The sequence below is a fragment of the Cyprinus carpio genome, chromosome A2, assembly GCF_018340385.1.
Source record: "Cyprinus carpio isolate SPL01 chromosome A2, ASM1834038v1, whole genome shotgun sequence".
Lineage (NCBI taxonomy): Eukaryota > Metazoa > Chordata > Actinopteri > Cypriniformes > Cyprinidae > Cyprinus > Cyprinus carpio.
In genome coordinates, this window is record NC_056573.1 from 10,701,620 (window position 1) to 10,723,956 (window position 22,337).

The 22,337-nt window shown below is 36.9% G+C and overlaps 1 protein-coding gene across 1 annotated transcript in view; it reads left to right on the forward strand.

Annotated features, from left to right (window-relative positions):
• Positions 1–676: 676 nt before the first annotated feature.
• The window catches only part of LOC122147963 (unconventional myosin-VIIb-like), a 28,862-nt gene continuing 7,201 nt past the window's right edge, over positions 677–22,337 (forward strand). Inside the window, exons 1-38 of the mRNA XM_042772219.1 lie at positions 677–1,008; positions 1,139–1,240; positions 3,214–3,366; positions 4,315–4,499; positions 7,747–7,868; positions 7,950–8,092; positions 8,555–8,668; positions 8,962–9,115; positions 9,233–9,309; positions 9,450–9,569; positions 9,741–9,883; positions 10,100–10,310; positions 10,397–10,532; positions 10,639–10,808; positions 10,898–11,038; positions 11,132–11,290; positions 12,153–12,245; positions 12,763–12,857; positions 12,939–13,023; positions 13,132–13,350; positions 13,540–13,740; positions 14,022–14,420; positions 14,528–14,680; positions 14,830–14,904; positions 14,998–15,146; positions 15,254–15,380; positions 15,779–15,898; positions 15,974–16,147; positions 16,250–16,477; positions 16,581–16,748; positions 16,871–16,988; positions 17,516–17,639; positions 17,817–17,980; positions 18,602–18,783; positions 19,929–20,053; positions 20,164–20,306; positions 20,494–20,647; positions 20,771–20,926. Coding sequence (XP_042628153.1) covers positions 991–1,008; positions 1,139–1,240; positions 3,214–3,366; positions 4,315–4,499; positions 7,747–7,868; positions 7,950–8,092; positions 8,555–8,668; positions 8,962–9,115; positions 9,233–9,309; positions 9,450–9,569; positions 9,741–9,883; positions 10,100–10,310; positions 10,397–10,532; positions 10,639–10,808; positions 10,898–11,038; positions 11,132–11,290; positions 12,153–12,245; positions 12,763–12,857; positions 12,939–13,023; positions 13,132–13,350; positions 13,540–13,740; positions 14,022–14,420; positions 14,528–14,680; positions 14,830–14,904; positions 14,998–15,146; positions 15,254–15,380; positions 15,779–15,898; positions 15,974–16,147; positions 16,250–16,477; positions 16,581–16,748; positions 16,871–16,988; positions 17,516–17,639; positions 17,817–17,980; positions 18,602–18,783; positions 19,929–20,053; positions 20,164–20,306; positions 20,494–20,647; positions 20,771–20,926 — 5,600 coding nt within the window. The 5' untranslated portion in view covers positions 677–990. The remainder of the gene's footprint in view (positions 1,009–1,138; positions 1,241–3,213; positions 3,367–4,314; positions 4,500–7,746; positions 7,869–7,949; positions 8,093–8,554; positions 8,669–8,961; positions 9,116–9,232; positions 9,310–9,449; positions 9,570–9,740; positions 9,884–10,099; positions 10,311–10,396; positions 10,533–10,638; positions 10,809–10,897; positions 11,039–11,131; positions 11,291–12,152; positions 12,246–12,762; positions 12,858–12,938; positions 13,024–13,131; positions 13,351–13,539; positions 13,741–14,021; positions 14,421–14,527; positions 14,681–14,829; positions 14,905–14,997; positions 15,147–15,253; positions 15,381–15,778; positions 15,899–15,973; positions 16,148–16,249; positions 16,478–16,580; positions 16,749–16,870; positions 16,989–17,515; positions 17,640–17,816; positions 17,981–18,601; positions 18,784–19,928; positions 20,054–20,163; positions 20,307–20,493; positions 20,648–20,770; positions 20,927–22,337) is intronic.

Genomic DNA, 22,337 nt, shown 5'->3' on the forward strand with positions numbered 1-22,337 from the left:
CAGAACTTAACACTTTTCATCCTTATTCCTCAAACACACTAATTAATTACGCTTCTCTGAGTTGCGGCTGTGGTACTTAAGCCTTTTTTTAATGCGGATCCCTTCATGTTTTTAAGGGCTATACAAAGTCTGAATATACATCAACCTCCAGGAAATAAAGATGCTTTGGTGTTGACTTTAACTGTGTACTTTGAAACCTGCTGGCCGCTTCTAAATGTTTTCATAATCAGTGCGTGCAATATCGTCATTTATGAAAACCACTGCTTATATGACACCCAAGCAATTCCAGTATCTGCACACTTAGACTATGCAAATGAATGTATGCTCTAGAATCTCACAGTTTTACTGCTTAACAGCAGTAAAGCTCTGACTCAAATAATAAAGCTGTCCTCTGGTACCATCTTCCTCTTACGTGAAAAGTCCAAAAGGCACATGTCATGCGTAGTTAATGGATAGGGGGCAATTTTTTTTTTTTTTTTTTTTTTTTTGATAAGATAAACAGCATTTCAGATTTCATGTGTTAAATGTCTCAAGCCAAAGAAGCTCATGATTTTGAACTACTTGTCTATCTCATGATTTGTTCCTGACTTGTTGCAATTCATTGGAAACTTCCAATGAGTCAAGCTCTCAGGCTGCTAATGACGTGTCTTCACAGCCCTCTGTGGTTGATGGTGATAATCGGCCCATAATGGAGCAAAGTCTAGGGGCCATAAAGAGATGAACACTAGGGACACTTCCTTGTTCCTTGTTGCTGTCACACAAGCGAATGGAAAATTTAAGTTTGGACACGTATGTTTTTAATTCCTTCTTGGAATTAGTCAGTGAGGGCGTATTGTCCACAGTTATTGAAAAGATTCATACAAGGCATAGTTTTCAGCTGTAAATGCTTCAATGAGGGTTCCATTTCCAACCGGTTAATATATTTATTTGCTTGTCTTTTGAGGGTTTTAATTTCAATTAGATGCCAGTGGTACAAAAGGGATTGTTCAAATGGTGATGTTAAAAAAGGTGTGTATTCATTTATTTACTTCTTTTTTGCTTTCTTGCCCTAAGTAATATGTTTTTCTGAAATTGTGATATTTGAGTTGGTTGTGAATAGTGTTTGGTTTTAAAATGTAGTTCATGTAAATCTGAATAGGGGGATCACTTCTGGATTGACTCCAGTATTGGGGTCCCTATTGGAGGGTATGTGAAGGTCTCAGCCAGTGGACAGTATTGCCTGATTGATGATGAAGGGAAGGTAAAAGCCATGGCTCATGAAGACTTGTACATTAGGAGAGACCGGTGCTAACTGTCACACAGGCTTTTATTTGTAAGGTTTTGAGTCTAAGATCTAGTTACACAAAATTAGTTTTCTCTATACACAGTTGACCTTGTTCAAAAAACCATCGTACATTTTTATTTTTGAGAATTCTGTCCTTCTAACTAAAATTTCACTTCATATTCTGTAGCTGTCGGGAACATTTTAAAACAATGTCTGATTTGTGTCAGATCAGTAAAGGTTTTTTTTTTCATAAAATCCAAGTGGAGCAAATTGTCACTTTTTATCACATTTTGAAATTCAATGCATCAGTGAAGACTTTTAGGCTACATCTAAATTGAACACATTTTTTCTCACTGTAATTTGAAATGGGGGAATCTTGAGTTGCGGCGATATTTGGTCTGTATTTGATTGACCTTTTTAGAGTTAAAATTAGTGCTGTCAAAATTTGCGGGTTAACGCATGTGATAATTTTTTTTTTCAGTTTAACCCAAATTTTTAATATTTAACGCAATTAACGCAGGGGTGGAGCTAGGGTACTGGTGACGAGGGAGCTTCAGTAGAACAACAGTTAAATCTGCGGTCAAATGAGATGTCAGTAAAAATGATTTTTCCAATTTTCCTGTCAGCTGGTAATTGCTCACACAAATGTGGCAGCGTGCGCTGTAGCCTGTATCATTTCATAGTAAAGCACAAAAGAAACTACCAGCATGCAATGTCGTAGTTGTCATCAGTTAAGTCATTAAGCTATCAAAAAGGCGAATAAAGCTGCCTTAAAACTGTGCATGCAAGTATTTGTTATGTGAGTCACATTAAAAAACATGTCTCTGAAATGCAGTGGTTTTCAAAACTGTCCTGGAGCAGCCCAGCACTGTCTCCCTCACCTATCAGACCTGATTCATTCGTTAGCTCATTAGTAGAGACTTTAAGAACTGAAGTGAGTCAGAAAAGGCAAAGAGACCAGCTCTTAAAGCAGCCAAAATAACCAAATAACCCAGCTGCGGTGATGTCTGTAAATCAAAGAACAAAAGAGGAAAGAGGAAAAAAAGACTTTTGTAGCTTTAAGGATTCATCTAATTTAGAATTTAGTGTTTGATTATTTTATTCAATTTCTATATATTTCCTACTTGCCGAAGGCCCCAGGTAGCTAAATATGACATTATAATGGGTTTACGTGAAGATGATTTTAAGTTATTTTTTTAAGTCTAATAAATGTTACAATTGCTAGCTCTCAATTATATTGCAATGTTGAATAGTCAAATGGTTGGAATGGTTAAATATTAGGAAGAAGAAAAAAAATAACTATTTCATAGAGACATCAGTAGTATGTATTGCTATCAGTGATGCAGTCATAAAAATAAAAGATGCCATTAAACAAATATTAAAGATATACTGTCTTTACGATGTTTCTACATTCATTTGAAGATTGAATGTAAAATTATTGCAATTTTAAAGTATCAAAAAAAGTATTCGTTTCAGAAAAAATGTGGGGTTAATTAATTTTTTTAATCGATTGACAGCACTAGTTAAAACATTTGTTACTGTGTCTGTGTATCTTATTTTACTATTTTTAATAATTGTTTATTTAAATATGATGCTAAATGTGCTATATGAATAAAATAAATAATTATCAATGTGTTAATAATGTAATATTAAATATTAATCATAATATTTAGAATCATAATATAATGGCTGTTTAATGGCGATTTACACTGTGGTAACAGCCTTTTTTGCCAAGGCTTTAAGATATGTGTCTATACAGAAAATTACTTAAATAAATATACCCTTACAAATATTCAGTGGAGTAAAAATGTGACAACTAGCCCTGCTCTCCCCTAATAATCTACAGTAATGGAATATTACATCACAACACATTCTATATTATTCCGGTGTTCTAATTCATCTATACTTATGTAGTCGGATGAATCTCATTTATTGTGATGGTTTCCCAGGAGCACTATATCCCAGAGGGGGAGAAGGCTATTCTTAAGCCTATGCACCCCACCTCAGTGGAGGGTGTGGATGACATGATCCGACTGGGGGACCTCAGTGAAGCCGGTTTACTCAGAAACCTGCTGGTGCGCCACAAACAGAGCATTATATATGTGAGTAATTTTATTATGTCATAACAAAAATTTAGCCTCTGTAATCATCAAATTAAATATAATGTTTTTCCAGATTAGTATTTGAGTTGTTTTTCAAAGAGATTGTAATAACAGTGAAATGCGGTAAAAACCTTTCTGAAAATTGGTAAAAACCTGTGATATCTAATGGGACGTTTCATGTAATTTTACAGTAAATATAGTTAAATGTACAGTTTTTTGAAGTGGAAAAGAACGTCATCTTATAATTTACAGTGAAAAACCATATTCCCAGAATTCATTGTGTGACAGCTCACATTTATAATATACACATTTACAATATATTTTTTTTAATGTAAATTAAATTTTATTCTGTAAAACATAAAATGTTGTTACCATATTTTTTAGAGTAAAGTTTTGGCAACCACAGCTTAATGGATGGTGTGATGTGGATTTAGTTGTACTTGAGATGAACAATGGGGCACAAAAGTCTGAGACCACTAGGGAAAATAATTCTGATTTGCATTTTTTTTTTTTTTTTTTTTTTAATGACTACAGTTGATTGATAACAAGTTCAGTTATGCATGATTTTATTAAAAAGTTGAATTGAAAAAATTTGTTTGTATTTCAGTGAGAGTATGAGCAAGTTTGTGTAAAACGCCATGATCACAACTGGACATAATCCAAAAAGTGGCGAGAAATTCTTAAGAAGGACATCTGACTGTTTGTACAAAGAGTCACATGATTGGTGTCATAAATTTGCCTTTTTTTGATTAGTGACCTAGAAATAGTGTAGAATTTAAAATATTTATTATTAATTTTACATCATAATGTTGCTTTGTTGTAAATCCTTACACTTTCTGTAAATTTTTATATTTATCATGTTTTTTGAGTTTTTTCGTTGTATGTTTGTCCCATTGTAAATATAAGCTGTGTGTGATATATGTAGTTTTCTCTGTGTGTGCTGTTTAGACCTATATTGGCTCTGTCCTCGTGGCCATGAATCCCTATCAGATGCTGCCCATCTACACGGCAGACCAGGTGCACCTCTATCACGAGCGTAAGCTGGGTGAGCTCCCACCGCACATCTTTGCTATCGCCGACAGCTGTTACTTCAACATGCGGCGCAACAAACGCAACCAGTGTTGCATTATAAGGTATGTATTTAATCTTTTCTTCTGAATATTGAGAATCTAATCTAATGCATGTTTAATATAAATTTTTTATGGCTAGTAGTATTATGTGTGAAGTTAGAAGTTAGTCACGCAAGCTGCCCTTTTAAGATAATGTTTTTAAATAAGATTTATGAGTGTCTACACATTTAGTCACACATCATAAAATTTGTGAGTGGTCAATGTACAATTAGAGATATAAGTTATGCTTTCTAACTTTCTAATATTATATTATATTATATTATATTATATTATATTATATAACAGGGCTGTTGAATGCTTGAATCTGATTGGCTGACGAACTTTTAAGGTGTGTAATTATTTTCAGGAATTCAGGAAAAGAGAAATGTAGTAAACAATACAATAAAAACCAAAAATTTCTTCTGTGCTTCTGCCACAAAATTACGTTTTATTATGTAAGGAAAGCACATACTCTATTTCTCCCACTCTCTCTCCCTTACAAACGTACACACATACAGTACAGACACACACGCGCAAACACAGAAACACATGCGCACAGAAACCTGTCATTTGTTAGTGATGCTCTGACGATTTTATCAATAAAATATTACATTTAGCAACTTAAAAGCTACGTGACATTTCTTACCAGCAATAACAGCGCTGTTCTTGAAACAGATTAATTTACAGTTTTGATAATAGTAGAGACTGTGTGCTGCTGAACACTGTTGAGAAACACACAGACTCAGATAATTCACACACACTTAATCTTTCTCTCTCTCTCTCTCTCTCTCTCTCTCTCTCTCTCTCTAATAACTTAATAATAACAGCATTAGTCTGCTATCAATGGCTCAAACCTCCGTTTTTAGATCTTAGGAATTAGCAGCTGCAGTGTTGGAAATTAATCCTACTCATAACAGCATTTTAAGGACAAAAACCTTATTAATGTCTTAAAAATATATCTGAACAATGTCTTGAAGTGTGGTAACCGAAGTATAAGCAGACTCCACTACACATCATGGCCACTTCACTACCTCGGGTGTGCATTATTTTCTTATAATTTAATGGCCCGTTGTCAATTATTCCTTACTTATATTATATTATATTATATTATATTATATTATATTTAAGCATAGTTTATTTTCAGATTTCACCTTTTAATTTAATATTTGTTGTAGTTACACATGCTGCAGCAGCTCGCTGTCAATGGATTTGAACACATTTACAGTGGGTACGGAAAGTATTCAGACCCCCTTAAATTTTTCACTCTTTGTTATATTGCAGCCATTTGCTAAAATCATTTAAGTTCATTTTTTTCCCCTCATTAATGTACACACAGCACCCCATATTGACAGAAAAAACACAGAATTGTTGACATTTTTGCACATTTATTAAAAAAGAAAACCTGAAATATCACATGGTCCTAAGTATTTAGACCCTTTGCTCAGTATTTAGTAGAAGCACCCTTTTTGATCTAATACGGCCATGAGTCTTTTTGGGAAAGATGCAACAAGTTTTTCACACCTGGATTTGGGGATCCTCTGCCATTCCTCCTTGCAGATCCTCTCCAGTTCTGTCAGGTTGGATGGTAAACGTTGGTGGACAGCCATTTTCAGGTCTCTCCAGAGAAGCTCAATTGGGTTTAAGTCAGGGCTCTGGCTGGGCCATTCAAGAACAGTCACGGAGTTGTTTTGAAGCCACTCCTTCGTTATTTTAGCTGTGTGCTTAGGTTCATTGTCTTGTTGGAAGGTGAACCTTCAGCCCAGTCTGAGGTCCTGAGCACTCTGGAGAAGGTTTTTGTCCAGGATATCCCTGTACTTGGCCGCATTCATCTTTCCCTCGATTACAACCAGTCGTCCTGTCCCTGCAGCTGAAAAACACCCCCACAGCATGATGCTACCACCACCATGCTTCACTGTTGGGACTGTATTGGACAGGTGATGAGCAGTGCCTGGTTTTCTCCACACACACCACTTAGAATTAAGGCCAAAAAGTTCTATCTTGGTCTCATCAGACCAGAGAATCTTATTTCTCTGTTTTTTTAGCATCTCCATGCTGGCTTTCATGTGTCTTGCACTGAGGAGAGGTTTCTGTCGGGCCACTCTGCCATAAAGCCCCGACTGGTGGAGGGCTGCAGTGATGGTTGACTTTCTACAACTTTCTCCCATCTCCCGACTGCATCTCTGGAGCTCAGCCACAGTGATCTTCACAGTGGGTTCTTCTTTACCTCTCTCACCAAGGCTCTTCTCCCCCGATAGCTCAGTTTGGCCTGACGCCCAGCTCTAGGAAGGGTTCTGGTCGTCCCAAACGTCTTCCATTTAAGGAATATGGAGGCCACTGTGCTCTTAGGAACCTTCTTAGGCCAGATCTGTGCCTTTTCTGTGCCAATTCTGTCTCTGAGCTCTTCAGGCAGTTCCTTTGACGTGATGTTGTGTTCGTTGAATAATGGTTAGAGAGTCGGACTCCCAATCGAAGGGTGGTGTGATTCGAGTCTCGGGCCGGCAGGAATTGTGGGTGGGGGGAGTGAATGTACAGCTGCCACCCTCAATACCACGACTTAGGTGCCCTTGAGCAAGGCACTGAACCCCCAACTGCTCCCCGGGCGCCGCAGCATAAATGGCTGCCCACTGCTTCGGGTGTGTGTTCACAGTGTGTGTGTGTTCACTGCTCTGTGTGTGTGCACTTCGGATGGGTTAAATGCAGAGCACAAATTCTGAGTATGGGTCACCATACTTGGCTGAATGTCACGTCACTTTCACTTTTCACTTTCACTTTCATGATTCTCATTTGCTCTGACATGCACTGTGAGCTGTAAGGTCTTATATGGACAGGTGTGTGGCTTTCCTTATCAGGTCCAATCAGTATAATCAAACACAGCTGGACTCAAATGAAGGTGTAGAACCAACTCAAGGATGATCAGAAGAAATGGACAGCCCCTGAGTTAAATATATGAGTGTCACAGCAAAGGGTCTGAATACTTAGGACCATGTGATATTTCAGTTTTTTCTTGTTTAATAAATCTGCAAAAATGTCAACAATTCTGTGTTTTTCTGTCAATATGGGGTGTTGTGTGTACATTAATGAGGAAAAAAAAAAGAACTTAAATGATTTTAGCAAATGGCTGCAATATAACAAAGAGTAAAAAATTTAAGGGGGTCTGAATACTTTCCGTACCCAGTGTATATTTATTCATTTACCAGATACTTTTATCCTTATAAATCTTGGCAAAAAATAAATAAATAATAATAATACATGCTTTTGGTTTGTGTGTTAGTGGAGAATCTGGTGCCGGAAAGACAGAAAGTACTAAACTGATTCTTCAGTTCCTGGCTGCTGTGAGCGGGCAGCACTCCTGGATAGAGCAGCAGATCATCCACGCCAACCCTGTCCTGGAGGGTAAGCACTGAACAGGCTTGTTTGGTGGACTATTTCAATCATTTCCATAGAAAGCTGTCTCACTTATGCATGTTCCTACAGCCTTTGGGAACGCCAAAACCATTCGGAATGATAACTCCAGCCGCTTTGGGAAATATGTGGAGGTCTACTTCAATAAAGAGGGCATTATAGAGGGAGCTCACATGGAGCAGTACCTGCTGGAGAAGTCTCGTGTCTGTCATCAGGTGAGACTATGTTTTACAGTGAAAAGGTACATAGCTGTCACTACACTTTCAAATGGTACTAATATGTACCTTTAAGGTGCTAATATGTTCCATTTAGGAATAAAAAAGATACAAAGGTATAGCATTACCACCACAGTGACAGCTGTGTACATTTTAGTCTGAGATTGTTAAACTTACGTGCTTGCTTACTTACTTTTATGAGCTTCATAAGTTTCAAATAGTCTGAAATTGCTTATATATATATATATATATATATATATATATATATATATATCACAGGTTCATTTTTACTGATCAAAATAAGGTATTCTGAATAGTGTGTTTAATAAATATTAACTAATATTTATCATGTTAATGATTAAAACCTAAAAAATTAAATGAAGTAAATAAATGTTATTTTATAAATTTAATTTAATAATTTTGAGATGATTTAATTATTAATTAATTTATTTTTATTTTTAGGCACCTCACGAAAGGAACTACCACATTTTTTATTGTATGTTATCTGGGATGCAAAGTGACCATAAGAAAACTCTTTCTCTTGGTGATGCATCACAGTTCAAGTACCTGACTGAGGTGAGCACTTCAATTCAGGTTTATTACATTTTAGAGAGGAGAGGAGTTGTAATGCTTTTGTTTTTGCTCATGTATTCACTCAATCTTTAGCCCTAAGTTTTTGGAGTTTTTCTGCCATTTTAAATGTATACGTTAATTGAGTCAAATACAGGTAAATCATAACAACATCTTAACGTTATCGGTGTTATATCTACTGAGTTGTAAAATCACTCTTCTGTAATTCAGATTCTTTTATCAGGTTTTGATACTGATAATCACAAGTGCAATAAGTGACTCTTCTGATGGTTATCTAGGGTGATTGTTTGACTTGTGATGGTCGGGACGATGCTGATGAGTTCGGACGGATTCGTGCTGCCCTAAAGATCCTCACTTTCTCAGACAGGGACTGCTGGGAAATCTTCAAATTACTTGCTGCCATTCTCCACATGGGCAATATCGACTTTCAGAGTTAGTGTCAATAACCTTTCTATTACAGTAATAGCATTTCAACTGTCTTCCCATAAACAGAAGTTATTGCAGTTAGGAATACCATAAAGTTGACTGATTTGCTCCTGCACTTTTCAGGCACTACAATGAATAACATGGACAGCTGTGATGTCCTATCATCCAATCATTTTTCTGTCACTGCCAAGTTGCTGGAGGTACAGAGAAATGTTCTTTAGAGCTAATGCTGCTTTGAGCACTTTATCCTCAGTTCATTTTTTAAAAGCTTACTATATTTATGTAATCAAACATTCGGCTGCTGAATGGATTTGATGACTGCACTTCTGTCACTTTGCAGGTGGGTGATGCTGCTCTTGATAAGAGTCTTACCCATCGCTCCTTCATGACAAACCGAGAGATAGTCACGAAGCCCCTCAGCTCAGAGCAGGCCACATCCACCAGAGATACTTTTGCCAAGGTACCCACATCCTCACACCTAGAGTCCAAATGTTTTTTCCAGAAGAAAAAAACAACTTATTGACCCCAAACTTTCAAACAATGGTCTATATACAATCATCATTCAGACTTAATAAATGCTTATTATTATTGCACATGTGTATTACATGTTTTTTGTTCTACTCCCTGAAAGGCCATGTATGGAAGGCTGTTTGTTTGGATGTTCACAAAAGTAAACAGCGCCATTCACAAGCCCCAGACTGATGAGCCCTCTTACACACGCAAGTCCATTGGTCTGCTTGACATTTTTGGCTTTGAGAATTTCCCTCAGAACAGGTAAATATCTGTTGACTAAACTAAAAATTATGTTAAAAATTATCATGAATAAATAATTCATAATAATTAATGCGGCTATTTAGCTAGGGATTTAAAGTACTTGAGCAGTTATACTTTATTACTGCATTTAAGTATAATTTCATAGATAAATAGATACCCATACCCATACTCGAATCATAAATATAATTTCTCTATACTACTGTCCTCTTTGTTTAGTTTTGAGCAGCTGTGCATTAATTATGCCAACGAGCACCTGCAGCAGTTCTTTGTGAGGCACATCTTTAAGCTGGAGCAAGATGAGTACAGTAAAGAAGGAATCTCATGGAAGCGCATCGCTTTCAGTGACAACCAGAAAACTCTGGACCTGCTGGCCATTAAACCTCTCAACATACTGGCTCTGATTGATGAGGAGAGCACCTTTCCTAAGGTGAGCATCATAAGCTACATGAGTGGTTTATATGCTTATGGATATTTTGTCAGTGCTCACCTTGCGTTGTCTTGTTTTCAATGCAGGGAACAGATGCCACAATGTTAAACAAAATGAACACAGAACACAGTGGAAACAAACTGTACATGTCATTCAAGGGCAACCATGGCATGAGTTTTGGGGTAAAGCACTTTGCTGGGACGGTTTATTATGACTGTGAAGGTACAATTCATTACTTAAAGATTTGGTTATGACAAACATACTGCATTACCTAATAGTTATTTTAAAAAGCAAATTAGTTCTGACAACAAGTGCTGTATTTTGTCAGGTTTTTTGGAGAAGAACAGAGACGCCCTCAGCATGGACATCTTGGGGGTCATTCAGAAATCTTCCAACAAGCTGCTCAAACTGATCTTTGAAAAGGAGATGAATACAAACTCAGCCAAGAACAATAACAAAAGCAACAAAATCGTCATGACGCCGAAGAGCTCATTACGAGTATGGGACATTAATATGGTAGACTGAGAGTATTGAATGGACAGTGGCAACAGCTTTGCAATATATTGTGTCTTTTTTGTGTCACACAGCAAGTAAATGATTCGAGACGGAATATATCTACTCTGAGCGGCCAGTTCCGGCAATCTCTGGACTCTCTGATGAAGGCCCTGGCTCTCTGTCAGCCCTTCTTCATACGTTGCTTCAAACCAAATGACAAAAAGATGCCCATGGTACCAAGTCACATCCCTTAAGTTACATATTATATATTGTGTAGCCACTAGAACGCTAATCAAATAATGCTTTCTTTTTTTCTCGCTTTTCAGGTTTTTGATAGAAACCTCTGCATGCAGCAGCTTCGCTACTCTGGAATGCTGGATACTATTAAAATACGCAAGCTGGGATATCCCATCCGGCACACCTTCAAAGACTTCCTGCAGCGCTATCGTGTACTCCTTAAGAGCGTGGACTGTGACCCCAACACTGTATGGGCCTAATGTGATTGTTTACAGATGTGATGCTCTGAATATAAAAAATATTATAAAGTGTTAGTTGATTAATATAGCTTAATGTGTTATTCAACATCCCTAGATGGTCCTGCGTAAATCCAACCAATCAGTGCCTTCTGATTTAAAGTCAAGTTCAGGGCTGTGATTGGTTGCTAGGAATCATTAATCTAAAAGTCTCTATTAACGCTTTACAATAAGGTTTCATTTGTGAACAGTAGTTAACTACATTAGTTTACATGAACTAACAATGAACAATACTTCTAGAGCATTTATTAATCCTATTATCCTAGTCAGTGTCAGTCTCTGCATTTACTAAGATCACAATTTGTATCGATTAACGTGTGAATTAACTAAACATGAAAGTTGTAAAAATGTATGTTCACTAATGTTAACAAATGAAACCTTACTATAAAATCTCTCTTAATATACAACTACATTTATTTAAAGGTGAAGCGTGTCATTTTTGTGCCACTTGCATCACCAAAAACAACTATAAGCAAGCAAAATGCAAAATAATGACCATTTTCAAACAAGTTTCCCTAAACACTCCACCCATTTGCCATTGGCCAGACATCTAGATCTCTCCGCCCCAGTTTGGTTTAGCCAGTGCTGACGTGTCACATGTCTGCATCACACTAATGGAGACGCTTAAAAACAAAACAGCACAGTGTTTTACATTTTTGTGGGAATCATACTATGAATGGTTCATTTATAATTGTCTTCACATACTAAGGTGACATAGGAGAAATGAAAAGCTTTAAGCTTCAGCTTTAAACATGATGAATGTACTGGGTTGGAATGATTTGATAAATGGAAATATTTGTTATTTGTTTATCAGGAGCCTGCTGCCAACTGCTGTGCAGCCATCTGCAGGGCTATGATCAAAGACAAAGAGGACTGGAAGATTGGCAAAAACAAAATCTTTCTCAGGGTACTTTAGGCGTTATATTTCTCTAGTATATTATACTGATTTTACATCTATATCAGTATACATTCCTGTAATGTTAACATAAATTGGATTTCTAAAGGCATTGATGTCATTTTAGTGATTGTGCTAAACATACACTACTGTTCAAAAGTTTGGGGTCAGTAAGATTTTTATTTTAAAAAATGAATACTTCTATTCAGCAAGGATGCATTATATTAATTAAAGAGTAAAGTCACAGTAAAGACATTTATAATGTGACAAAAATAAATGGTGTTCTTTTGAACTTTTTTTATTCATCAAAGAATCTTGAAAGAAAAAAATGACAAAACAGTTATTTTAATTGGTTAGAATTTTCACAGTCTTATTGTTTTACTGTATTTTTGATCAAATAAATGCTGCCCTGGTAAGCATAAGAGACTTTAAAAAATCTTATTGACTCAAACTTTTAACAGTGGTGTATCTTACATATTTTTTCACATAAGAATGTATTTGCACTGTGTTTTCTTCTTTCCTATTGCAGGATCATCATGACTCCTTCCTAGAGCTGGAGAGGGAGCAAGAGCTCTACAAGAAGGCACTTATCATCCAAAGAGTGATGATCGCCCATAAGGACAGGTTTGTTCCCCATTGCCTCTTGTCTACATAGTAAAACAAAACTAAGTATAGTAAACTAAGTCATTCTTCATTCACATACAGATCAAATTTTGTAAAGAAGAGGAGGGCAGCTCTGGTTTTGCAGAAAAACTGGCGTGGCCACAGAGACAGAAGAGTATTTTGCAAAGTAAGCTATGCAGGAACATCTTATGTCTACAGTATATGGAATAGCTCTTAAAATTAGTATAATAAAATAATGAAACATGCCTCATATTGTTTCTGTTTTCCCTGTAAGCTCAAGCAAGGATTTGCTCGGCTGCAGGCAAAAGTGCGCAGTCGGCAGCTCCATACAGAGTATATTCGCAGACGGGCTGCAGCCATCACTCTGCAAACACAGACCCGTGGCTATCTCGCCAGGAAAGACCTGAAACGCAAAAAAGATGCAGTGATACTCCTGCAGACACAGACCAGAGGCCTGCTGGCCAGGAAAACCCTCAAGAGAATGAAAACAGATGTGAGTGTATAGTGGAAGGATGCTATAATTTCATTAAAAGTAACAGTGTTGTATTATAAGATTTCTATTTCAAATAAATGCTTTTCTTTAGAATTTTCTGTTCATCAAAGAACCCTGAAAAAAAATGAATCATGGTTTCCACAAAAACAGTTTGAAGTATTTATTATTCATACCCTTGTTCTATCTTAGGCGTTTTTGACTGCACAAGAAAAAGAAGCTCAGGAACGTATAGCCTTGGAACTTCAGCAACGCCTAGAGGAGCTGCTCAAAAAAAATGAGGAAGCTGCCAAATCCCAGAAAAAGGATGAGGAGGACACGGTGGAGAATATCTTTGGCTTCCTTCCGAGTGCAGTAGGAGGACAAGAGGGCCCAGCTCCTGAGGGTTTTGAGGTTAGAGTCATCTCGACAGCACAATAAGGAAGCAGGACACCTATTTGAAGGGAACAAACACTTCCTAATCAAAATTAATTTCTCAAAATAATAAGCCTATATCAACTCCAACTATCCAATAAGCCTATGTCAACTCCAACTTTTATTGTCGCTACGCAATCTATTAATGGCATTTACTGCATTTGCTATCATTGATAATACATTAGGTCTTTTAAATGCAAAATGTTAGTATTGTTAGGTAAATATTAACTTTGTGTGATTTGTTCCTGATGTTCTTCTAGGATTTAGAGGCAGAGCCGGTGAAGTTAGAAGAGGTTGAATTAGTAGAGAACCCTGTAAAGGAGAAGAAGGCGATGTCATTACCAGACAGCAGCAAACACAATCAAGATGAAGATGAAGAGGATGAGGATGAGAAGGAGAAGGAGAAGGAGAAGGAGAAGGAGAAGGAGAAGGAGAAGGAGAAGGAGAAGGAGAGGGAGAGGGAGAGGGAGAGGGAGAGGGAGAGGGAGAGGGAGAAGGAGAAGGAGAAGGAGAGGGAGAGGGAGAGGGAGAGGGAGAACGATGAGTTCTCTTTCTCTAAATTTGCATCTCTGCACTTCCAAGGATCTTCTACCCACTCATATATCCAACAGAGATTACGACAACCCCTGCTCCACCATGAAGATGAAGGGGATACCCTGGCAAGTGCTGTTCGCATAAGCATCATGTTCCCATTAAAAGCAAGGCTTGATAAACTGTCTTGTATTGTTTTTTTACTTTTCTCTCCGCTCTTTCCCTCCTCCTTTAGGCTTGTTTGACAGTATGGTGGATCATACTGAGATTTATGGGTGATCTTCCAGAGCCGAAGCAAGAACGTGTTTCTGCCATAGCCGACCCCATTCAGATGAACCTTGGTCAGAGACAAGCACGGCGACTCAGTAGCCTTGTTGGATTAGATCAGGTAAACAATCAAGACACTCTTATGGATGACATATAATAACAAAGTAGTCAATAACCCAACAGAAATGTGACTGTTGCTTTTCTTATATCATTATTTTACATCAAACAAACGTTTGTCGGTTTATTAATTTGCTGGTCTTGTAATTGCAGAAATTTTTGAGGAAAAAAATTAAGCAACAGAAGGGGACAGGGAAAAGAAAACACTCAACCATTCCTGAAGAAGAGGTGAAATGTGTATATATACTAAATCACTGATCGTTTACCACGGCTAACTGCATCATAGCAGGTTTCTGTTAATTATTCTGATGAAATTTGCAGCCAGAAGAACAACCAAAACCTAAAATGCAGGCTGTTCAGGAGGAAGAGGATGTACTGTTTGGAGAGAGAGCAACTTATGATCGTCCAATGACACCATTGGAGAAATTGCATATTATTGTTGGATATGCTATCGTACGACACGATATAAGGTTAATGTGATGAGCCATTGGTCATTTACATTCTTTATATTGTGGAGTATATTTCTCATACAGAGAGATAAGGGTTACATAATCTTTTGACTTTATATGTTTTTCAGAGATGAGATCTACTGTCAAATCCTTAAGCAGTTAACAGACAATAAAAACCACAAAAGTACAAACAGAGGCTGGACTCTTCTGTCCATCTGTCTGGGTATTTTTCCCCCTACGGACCGCCTCACTAAGGTATAAAATTATGTCATGTTATGTTATATGTTGTGTTGTGTTGTGTTGTGTTGTATGTTAAATGTAAGGTTAGGTTAGGTCATGGTTTATATTTTATGTTATGTTGTTATGCTGTGTTATATGTGCTATGTTTTGTGTTGTCATCTCATTTTATGTTCTATGCTGTGTTATGTCATGCTGTTTTATAATGTTTGCTGTTTTATGTTGTTGTGTTATATGTCATGATGTCATGTTAAGTTATGTGTTGTGTAATACATTATATTACATTTGATTTAATGCTATGTGTAATGTTGTGATGTTACGTCACGTCACATTAAAGTTGTGTTGTGTTGTGTTGTCTTATGTTATGTTATGTTATATATTATGTTGTGTAATGTTCCACAACCTTTTGGCCACAGTACCTGCAGAGCTTTATACGCTATGGGCCAAGTGAATACTCCTCCTACTGTGCAGAGCGATTGCAGAGGACTTTAGCCAATGGAGAAAGAAGTGAGCCACCATGCTGGGTTGAACTACAGGTAGGCAGTCCCTCTGACTGAAACGATGAAGAATACTTCTCTTACTCTAAACATAACCAGCCCTTCTTTCCTGCATCTGTAGAGAACAAGAAGCCCATTTCAGTAGCTGTGGGTCTGATGGATGGCAGAAGCATCAGCGTCACACTGGATTCAGCCAGCAGTTCTGCAGAGGTGTGCAGTGCAATTATCCAGAAAATAAAGCTGCAGGACACTTACGGCTTCTCCCTATATGCTGCAATGTATGAGAAGGTATGTAACATCTGGATGGCTTCAAGACGCACCTTATAATAAGTCACATATAATTAATGAGTAATACTAACAAAGTCTTCATGTTTGCATCTCTTGCTGCAGATATGGTCTCTTGGCAGTGGTAGTCAGCATGTCTTGGACGCCGTGTCTATGTGTGAGCAGGAAGAAAAGAGGCAGGGGAAAGAGGAACAACATGCTCCTTGGCGCCTCTACTTCCGCAAAGAGATCTTTACTCCATGGCACGACTGTTCATCTGACCAAGTCAGCACAGACCTCATCTACAAGCAGATCATCCACGGACTCAAAAGTGGTGATTATCAGTCTGATAAGGTCAGTCCAGGCTATTTGTTTGAACTGTTCATGTTGCATATATTTTTTATAGGAATAAGATTTGTGACTTATGCTCTGTTGTTGACCTATAATCTTGATCTAGGAGGATGATTATGTGCAGCTCGCAGCCAAACATTACTATGTACAGCATGGCTCTGAAAGCAGTATGGAAACCACAAATAAGATTGTCCGTGAGTGCATGAGCATGACTTTAATTGAGAACAAATCTGTGGCCAAGCTAGTGCAGATGGTCCATTCTGCACACACACAGGTATGATGTATATACAGGTATATGCTGTTATATCATTGTTCACAACAGTGATTGGACAAAATTTGATTTTGTCGTTAGTGCTCGGAGAACAATGCAAGGAGTAATCCTTTGTAATTTCTTAGGGTCCTTACATAAACTCTACTAAACCTGCCTTTGAAGTAAAAGCGGAGATTGTCCAATATGCGCAGGAGAAGTGGCCAGTCTATTTCTCCAGGTTATATGAAGCTGAAATTATTTCAGGTAAAAAATAAAAAAAAACTATTCTTAGTTCTTATAGGAGTAGCTAATCCAAAAATGACCATTTTGTCATTACCTATCCTCATGTCTTTCCAGACCTGAATGACTGTATTTCTTCTGTGGAACACAAAATGAGAGTTTTTGAAGAAAGTGCATGCTGCTCTTTTCCATACAAAGCTGTAAAGATAAAAAATGGCACATAAAAACATCATAAATGTACACTATATGACTCCAAGACTTTTGAAACCATATGAGTTTTGTTTGAGGAACAGACTGAAATTGAAGTTATGGTTCACTAAAAATCTTGCTTGATGGTCAAGGTCACCATTCATTTTTTTTTTTTTTTACTGAAAAGAGACATTCAGCAATAAATAACTCATTTTGTGTCCCACTAATATAGAGTCATGTCTTTCTAAAGTCAGTAAATGATGACAGAATTATAATTTTTAGGTGAACTATCTCTTTAATGCATTGAATTTGTGAATTCATTGTTGTGTTTTATTAGTTACTGTAAAAAAATATGTGTTCAGGTCCCTCAGTGCCTCAAGACCAGTTTGTAGTTGTTGTGAACTGGAAGGGGGTCTTCTTTCAGGATGTGACAGAAGCCGCATTTATGCAGCTCTCTTATCCTGAGGTGTCAGGAATCGAAATGAGGTAAAACATCCCTTTTTATGATAAGCCTCCATGGAGAAGCATCTGAATTACATCTGAGCATTGATAAAGTATTAAGGCCTAAAAGACTGCAGATCCAGCCTAATGCATGAGATGAACCATTTGACTTTTCTTTTTTCATTTCCGTTATTCCTTCTCTTCTTAACTTTTCTCCTACAGTGAGGAAGAGTCTGGTAGAATTGTGTGTTTGATGACTCCAAAGGGGATGTATGAGCTGAAGGTTGTGAAGGGAAAAGACTTCGTGGAGCTGGTCAACATGTTCATCTCAGGGCTTAAGGAGAGATCCCAGTACGCTGTGGCAATACAGGACCTTAGCAGACAAGGTGCTTCTTTTACAATTTTACTTGTAGCATTCACAATTATTTGAGAGTGAATTTTTAACTTTAGGACATTTTTGACTTTTAAGTTTTTTAATTTTATGATTGATGATTATTTGTGAGTGATTTTTTGTTTTTTTTTATTTTTTTTTTTTTTTTTTTTTTTTGGTTAAGAAATGATTTTTGTTTTTTATTTAACAATCAAAATTAAATTAAATTATTTTATAATTTATTATTAGATTATTTTTTTGTATTTCTATTTAAAAATGTCTAATTTTTTTAGTTTTTTTTTTGTACAAATGCTTTTTATTATTTATTAAATTTAATTGAATTTAATGAGTTTTAATTTTTTCTTATTAGATTTTTTTTTTTTTACAATTTTTTAATTTTTTATCTTTTTAAATTTATTTAAGTTTAAGAATTAAAGTTAAAGTACAGATATTGTGGTTATTTTTGTTTATGTAAAAACAACAACTTATAATTAAAAACTAGTATAATCACTCCTAAAACTAAAATGTAAGTAAAATGTAAGAATCACTCTTACATTAATTTGAGCTGATGACATCTTGAAAATGGTTAATGAACTGGTCGAAATTGTTTGGATATTTTCGTTTTCCTTCCCTCCAGAGGATCCCACATTGCTGAGCTACAGAAGGGGTGATGTACTGTATATCATTAAGGATGGGGAGTATTCTTCTGAAGAAGGCTGGATCAAAGCAAGGAATGAGAGGACAAATCAAACTGGAGCAATTTCCTTAGATGCCATTCGGATTTTGCCGATGTTGACCAGGCCAACAGAAGAGACACTGGTAAACATGATTCTTTTGTTTCACACTAATTTGTGGAGGAAATTACTCCTCAGCACTGGCTATTATTATGTTAATTGTTTTATCAGTGTTTTGAGGGTTTGTCTTGGAAATAAATATTTTAATGAATTAATCTGCTTTTAAAGATTTTTACATACCTTTAAAGAATTAAAACTGCATTTAAAAATTTTAGACTGACTTTAAACCCCTTAACTGTCACCCACCATTTTTTAAAATGGGCATTAAAGTGCACTATTTAAACTTAAATTGTTGTAATTTATGAACACTTTGGAATATCTTCTGCAATATATGAACACTAAAGTTGGTTTCTTTTTAAAGAAGAAAATCAGCAGATACAATTAAGTATCAAAAAGTTATAGAAGTTTAAATGTACTGTAAATAAAATGCACTATATTAATTTTATTTTATTTATTATAAATATTTTACATAACAGGTTTTACTCTAAAATTGGTATAAAATTAAAGCCTTATGTCTAAATAAATTATGTGCCAAATTTGAAGTTGATATGAAAAAAATTGAGGTTCCTGTGAGGTCTTATTCAGGGCGTCATACCACAAACAGCCACCAGGTGCCATCCAAACGCCACAGAATTTTTTTAATGCATTTTTCTGTCACAAATGTCTAGATTTCTCTGTCAATATTACTTCTATCTCAAAATATGGAATATCCTAAATATGGAATCCTGAGATGCAGACCTTTCCAATGATATGTTTGTTTCCAAGATTATAAAAAGTTTTGATTCTAAAAGACCGTAATGCATTTTGTAATATGACACTTGACACTGCCCACTAAGGGGGAGGAGACCGCCATAAGATTTTAAAGTACCATTTCCATGGTAACGCAATGTCCGATTTCAAAATGGTTTTCACAGGATGAATCTTGGCATTCTAAGCTTTCAAATGATGATGATTACTAAAAGATTTGATAGAGAAAAAGAACAACAACAAAAAAATTGCACCAAGCATCCCACAGGTGGGACAGTGACTGAATTCATTAAGTTCATTGGAAACTGGTTTTCAAAACCCTCAACAAGGTTATTTTCTTAGGGTCACAAAATATGCTTTGTTTCACAAATCAGTTTATGCTTTACAATAATAGAAATGTAAAGAGTGATTTCTATCCTCTAGAATTTGCTGAATTTGAACCCTGCACGAAGAAAGTCAGTGATGCCAGTGTTGCCACAGAAGGAGGAGCTTAGTACAGAGAAAGTTGCCGTTGTGTCCCTTAAGGAGTTCTCTTTTGATTATTTCAGGTAACACATGTACAGTTTGCACACATCCCATCTGGTATAAATGATAACTGCTCCGTTTTGATAACATGCCAGTACTCATGCCATCTTGTACCTCTTTCAATTGGTCTCAGGGAGCCTAAAGAAGGTGGCCGTGGCAAAGGCGGGGCCAAAGAGAGACTGTGGGCCAACAGCAAAGAGCCTCTCAAACAGCCGCTGCTCAGGAGCCTGCAGGGCAACTCAGAGATCTGCCACCTCGCTTCTGACTGCTTCACAGATATCCTTCCGGGTGACTGGTTGAATGAGGAAAATGAAGAATAGAATCATTTGTTACATATTTAATATAGTTCCTCATGTAGGAAGTTGTATTTTGTGTATTATGATAAAAGTGATTAAGACTTCAGTACATGTGAACCGAGTTTTTAATGAATGATGATTACCATTTTCTTTAACACTGTCTCTACCTATCCTTAAATATATGGGAGATTATCCAGTCAAGCATGTGCGGACACCCATAGATCTAACAAACCAGATCTTTGGACCAGCAACTGCACGCGTAGAACTAAGAGATGAGATCTACTGCCAAATAATGAAGCAGATGACTAATAACAACCATGGGTTTGTCACCTAGTTTTAACTCATTTCGTTTTGGTACCCAAATATGGTCTAATGTGGTTTGTTTGTTTTATCTGATTACTTTGTAAATGCAGTCTTGTTTGTTTCTCTCTGTTTATCTCTCAGGTTGAGCATGGAGCGAGGTTGGCAGCTGTTGTGGCTGTGTTGTGGTCTCTTTCCTCCAAGTCAGTTGCTACTGAGACATGCTCAGCGTTTTCTGGAGTCCAGAACCAGAGAGCCTCTGGCGTCCACCTGCCTGCAGAGGATGCAAGCTATGCTCAGGTAGGACTTAACAAACTCAAGCATTTTGTCTAATAAGGCCAATTCACACTGCAACAACACACATGACCAACACAGACAGTCACCAGATTATAGTATGGCTACATTTACACTGTCAGTGTTAGCGATTGACAAATGCATTTACTAACAGGTGTAACTCTCGAAATGTCCTGTTCATACAGCAGCTTAAAATAGGGGCTTGAATTCTTGTGTACAAATGTGCAGTGAAAGTCAATCCTGTATTGATCTTATTTAGGATCGCATCATATTTAATTTTTGACGGGAATGAAAGTGAGGCTGTGAGAGATATAAGTGCAGTGTATTCAATGGATTATACTGTTGTTTAACCACTTATCAATTGTTTTGCTGATGAAACATCTTTCTGGGAAAAAAATAAATAAATAAAAATTCATCCACATCTTAATTTTACAGATGGCAGCTTTTATACTTCAGTAAAGTGTGCAGCATTTAAGTTGTGTCCAGATCACAGAACTGTCTTGAGTAGCTCTGATGGAGGACAAAAAATAAATTAATGACATACAGCTTATATATGCATCTTATGACACATGAAAAATGTGTGGCTAGACTCATATGTGGAGCACAGAGCAGCATTCTCACACTGTATGATGTGACAGACAGCTAGTTGTTCAGTACGATTCCGTTGACACACAAGGGCTTCGCTGAAAATATGGTTTTGAGTCCTGAAAATTTAGAGGTTTGAGTTTGTTTATAGAATGTGGTTGTCACTCCCATAAATAAATATAATGAATGTACACACAACTATATTAATGGCTCAAAAACAGGACTGACAACCGTCTTCTGCTGCCGTGTGAATGTGTCACTATGTTCAATCGACAAACACAAACACTGACCAACGGCAACAGATGGAGAAAGGGGTAACACACACTCTCTCTCTCCTTCAGTCAAGTCAAGTCACCTTTATTTGTTTAGCGCGTTATACAACATTGGTTGTTTCATAGCAGCTTTACAGTGTCAAACAGGAAAATAGTTTGTCAATAATGCAAGAAGACAGTAACAGAGTCATTTTTAAGCTAAAGTCAGTTCATTGATGATTCAATGATGTCATTATCCAGTTCAGCTCTCTTCCAATAGTGTCTGTGCAATCAGTCAAGTGTCCCCAACTAAGCAAGCCAAAGGTGACAGTTGCAAGGAACCAAAACTCCATCAGTGACAGAAATGGAGAAAAAACCTTGGGAGAAACCAGGCTCAGTCGGTGGGCCAGTTCTCCTCACACAGGTGCAGAGGTCTTGTCTGGTTCCAGTGGTCTTCTGCCGATGGTTGTTGAGGTGATGAGGTCTTCACAGGGGATCTGTCTCTGGGGCTCATCTAGTTGACATGGTCTCCACTGACATTCAGGGTGCAGAACCACCATCTTGCCTGGATATTGACTAGA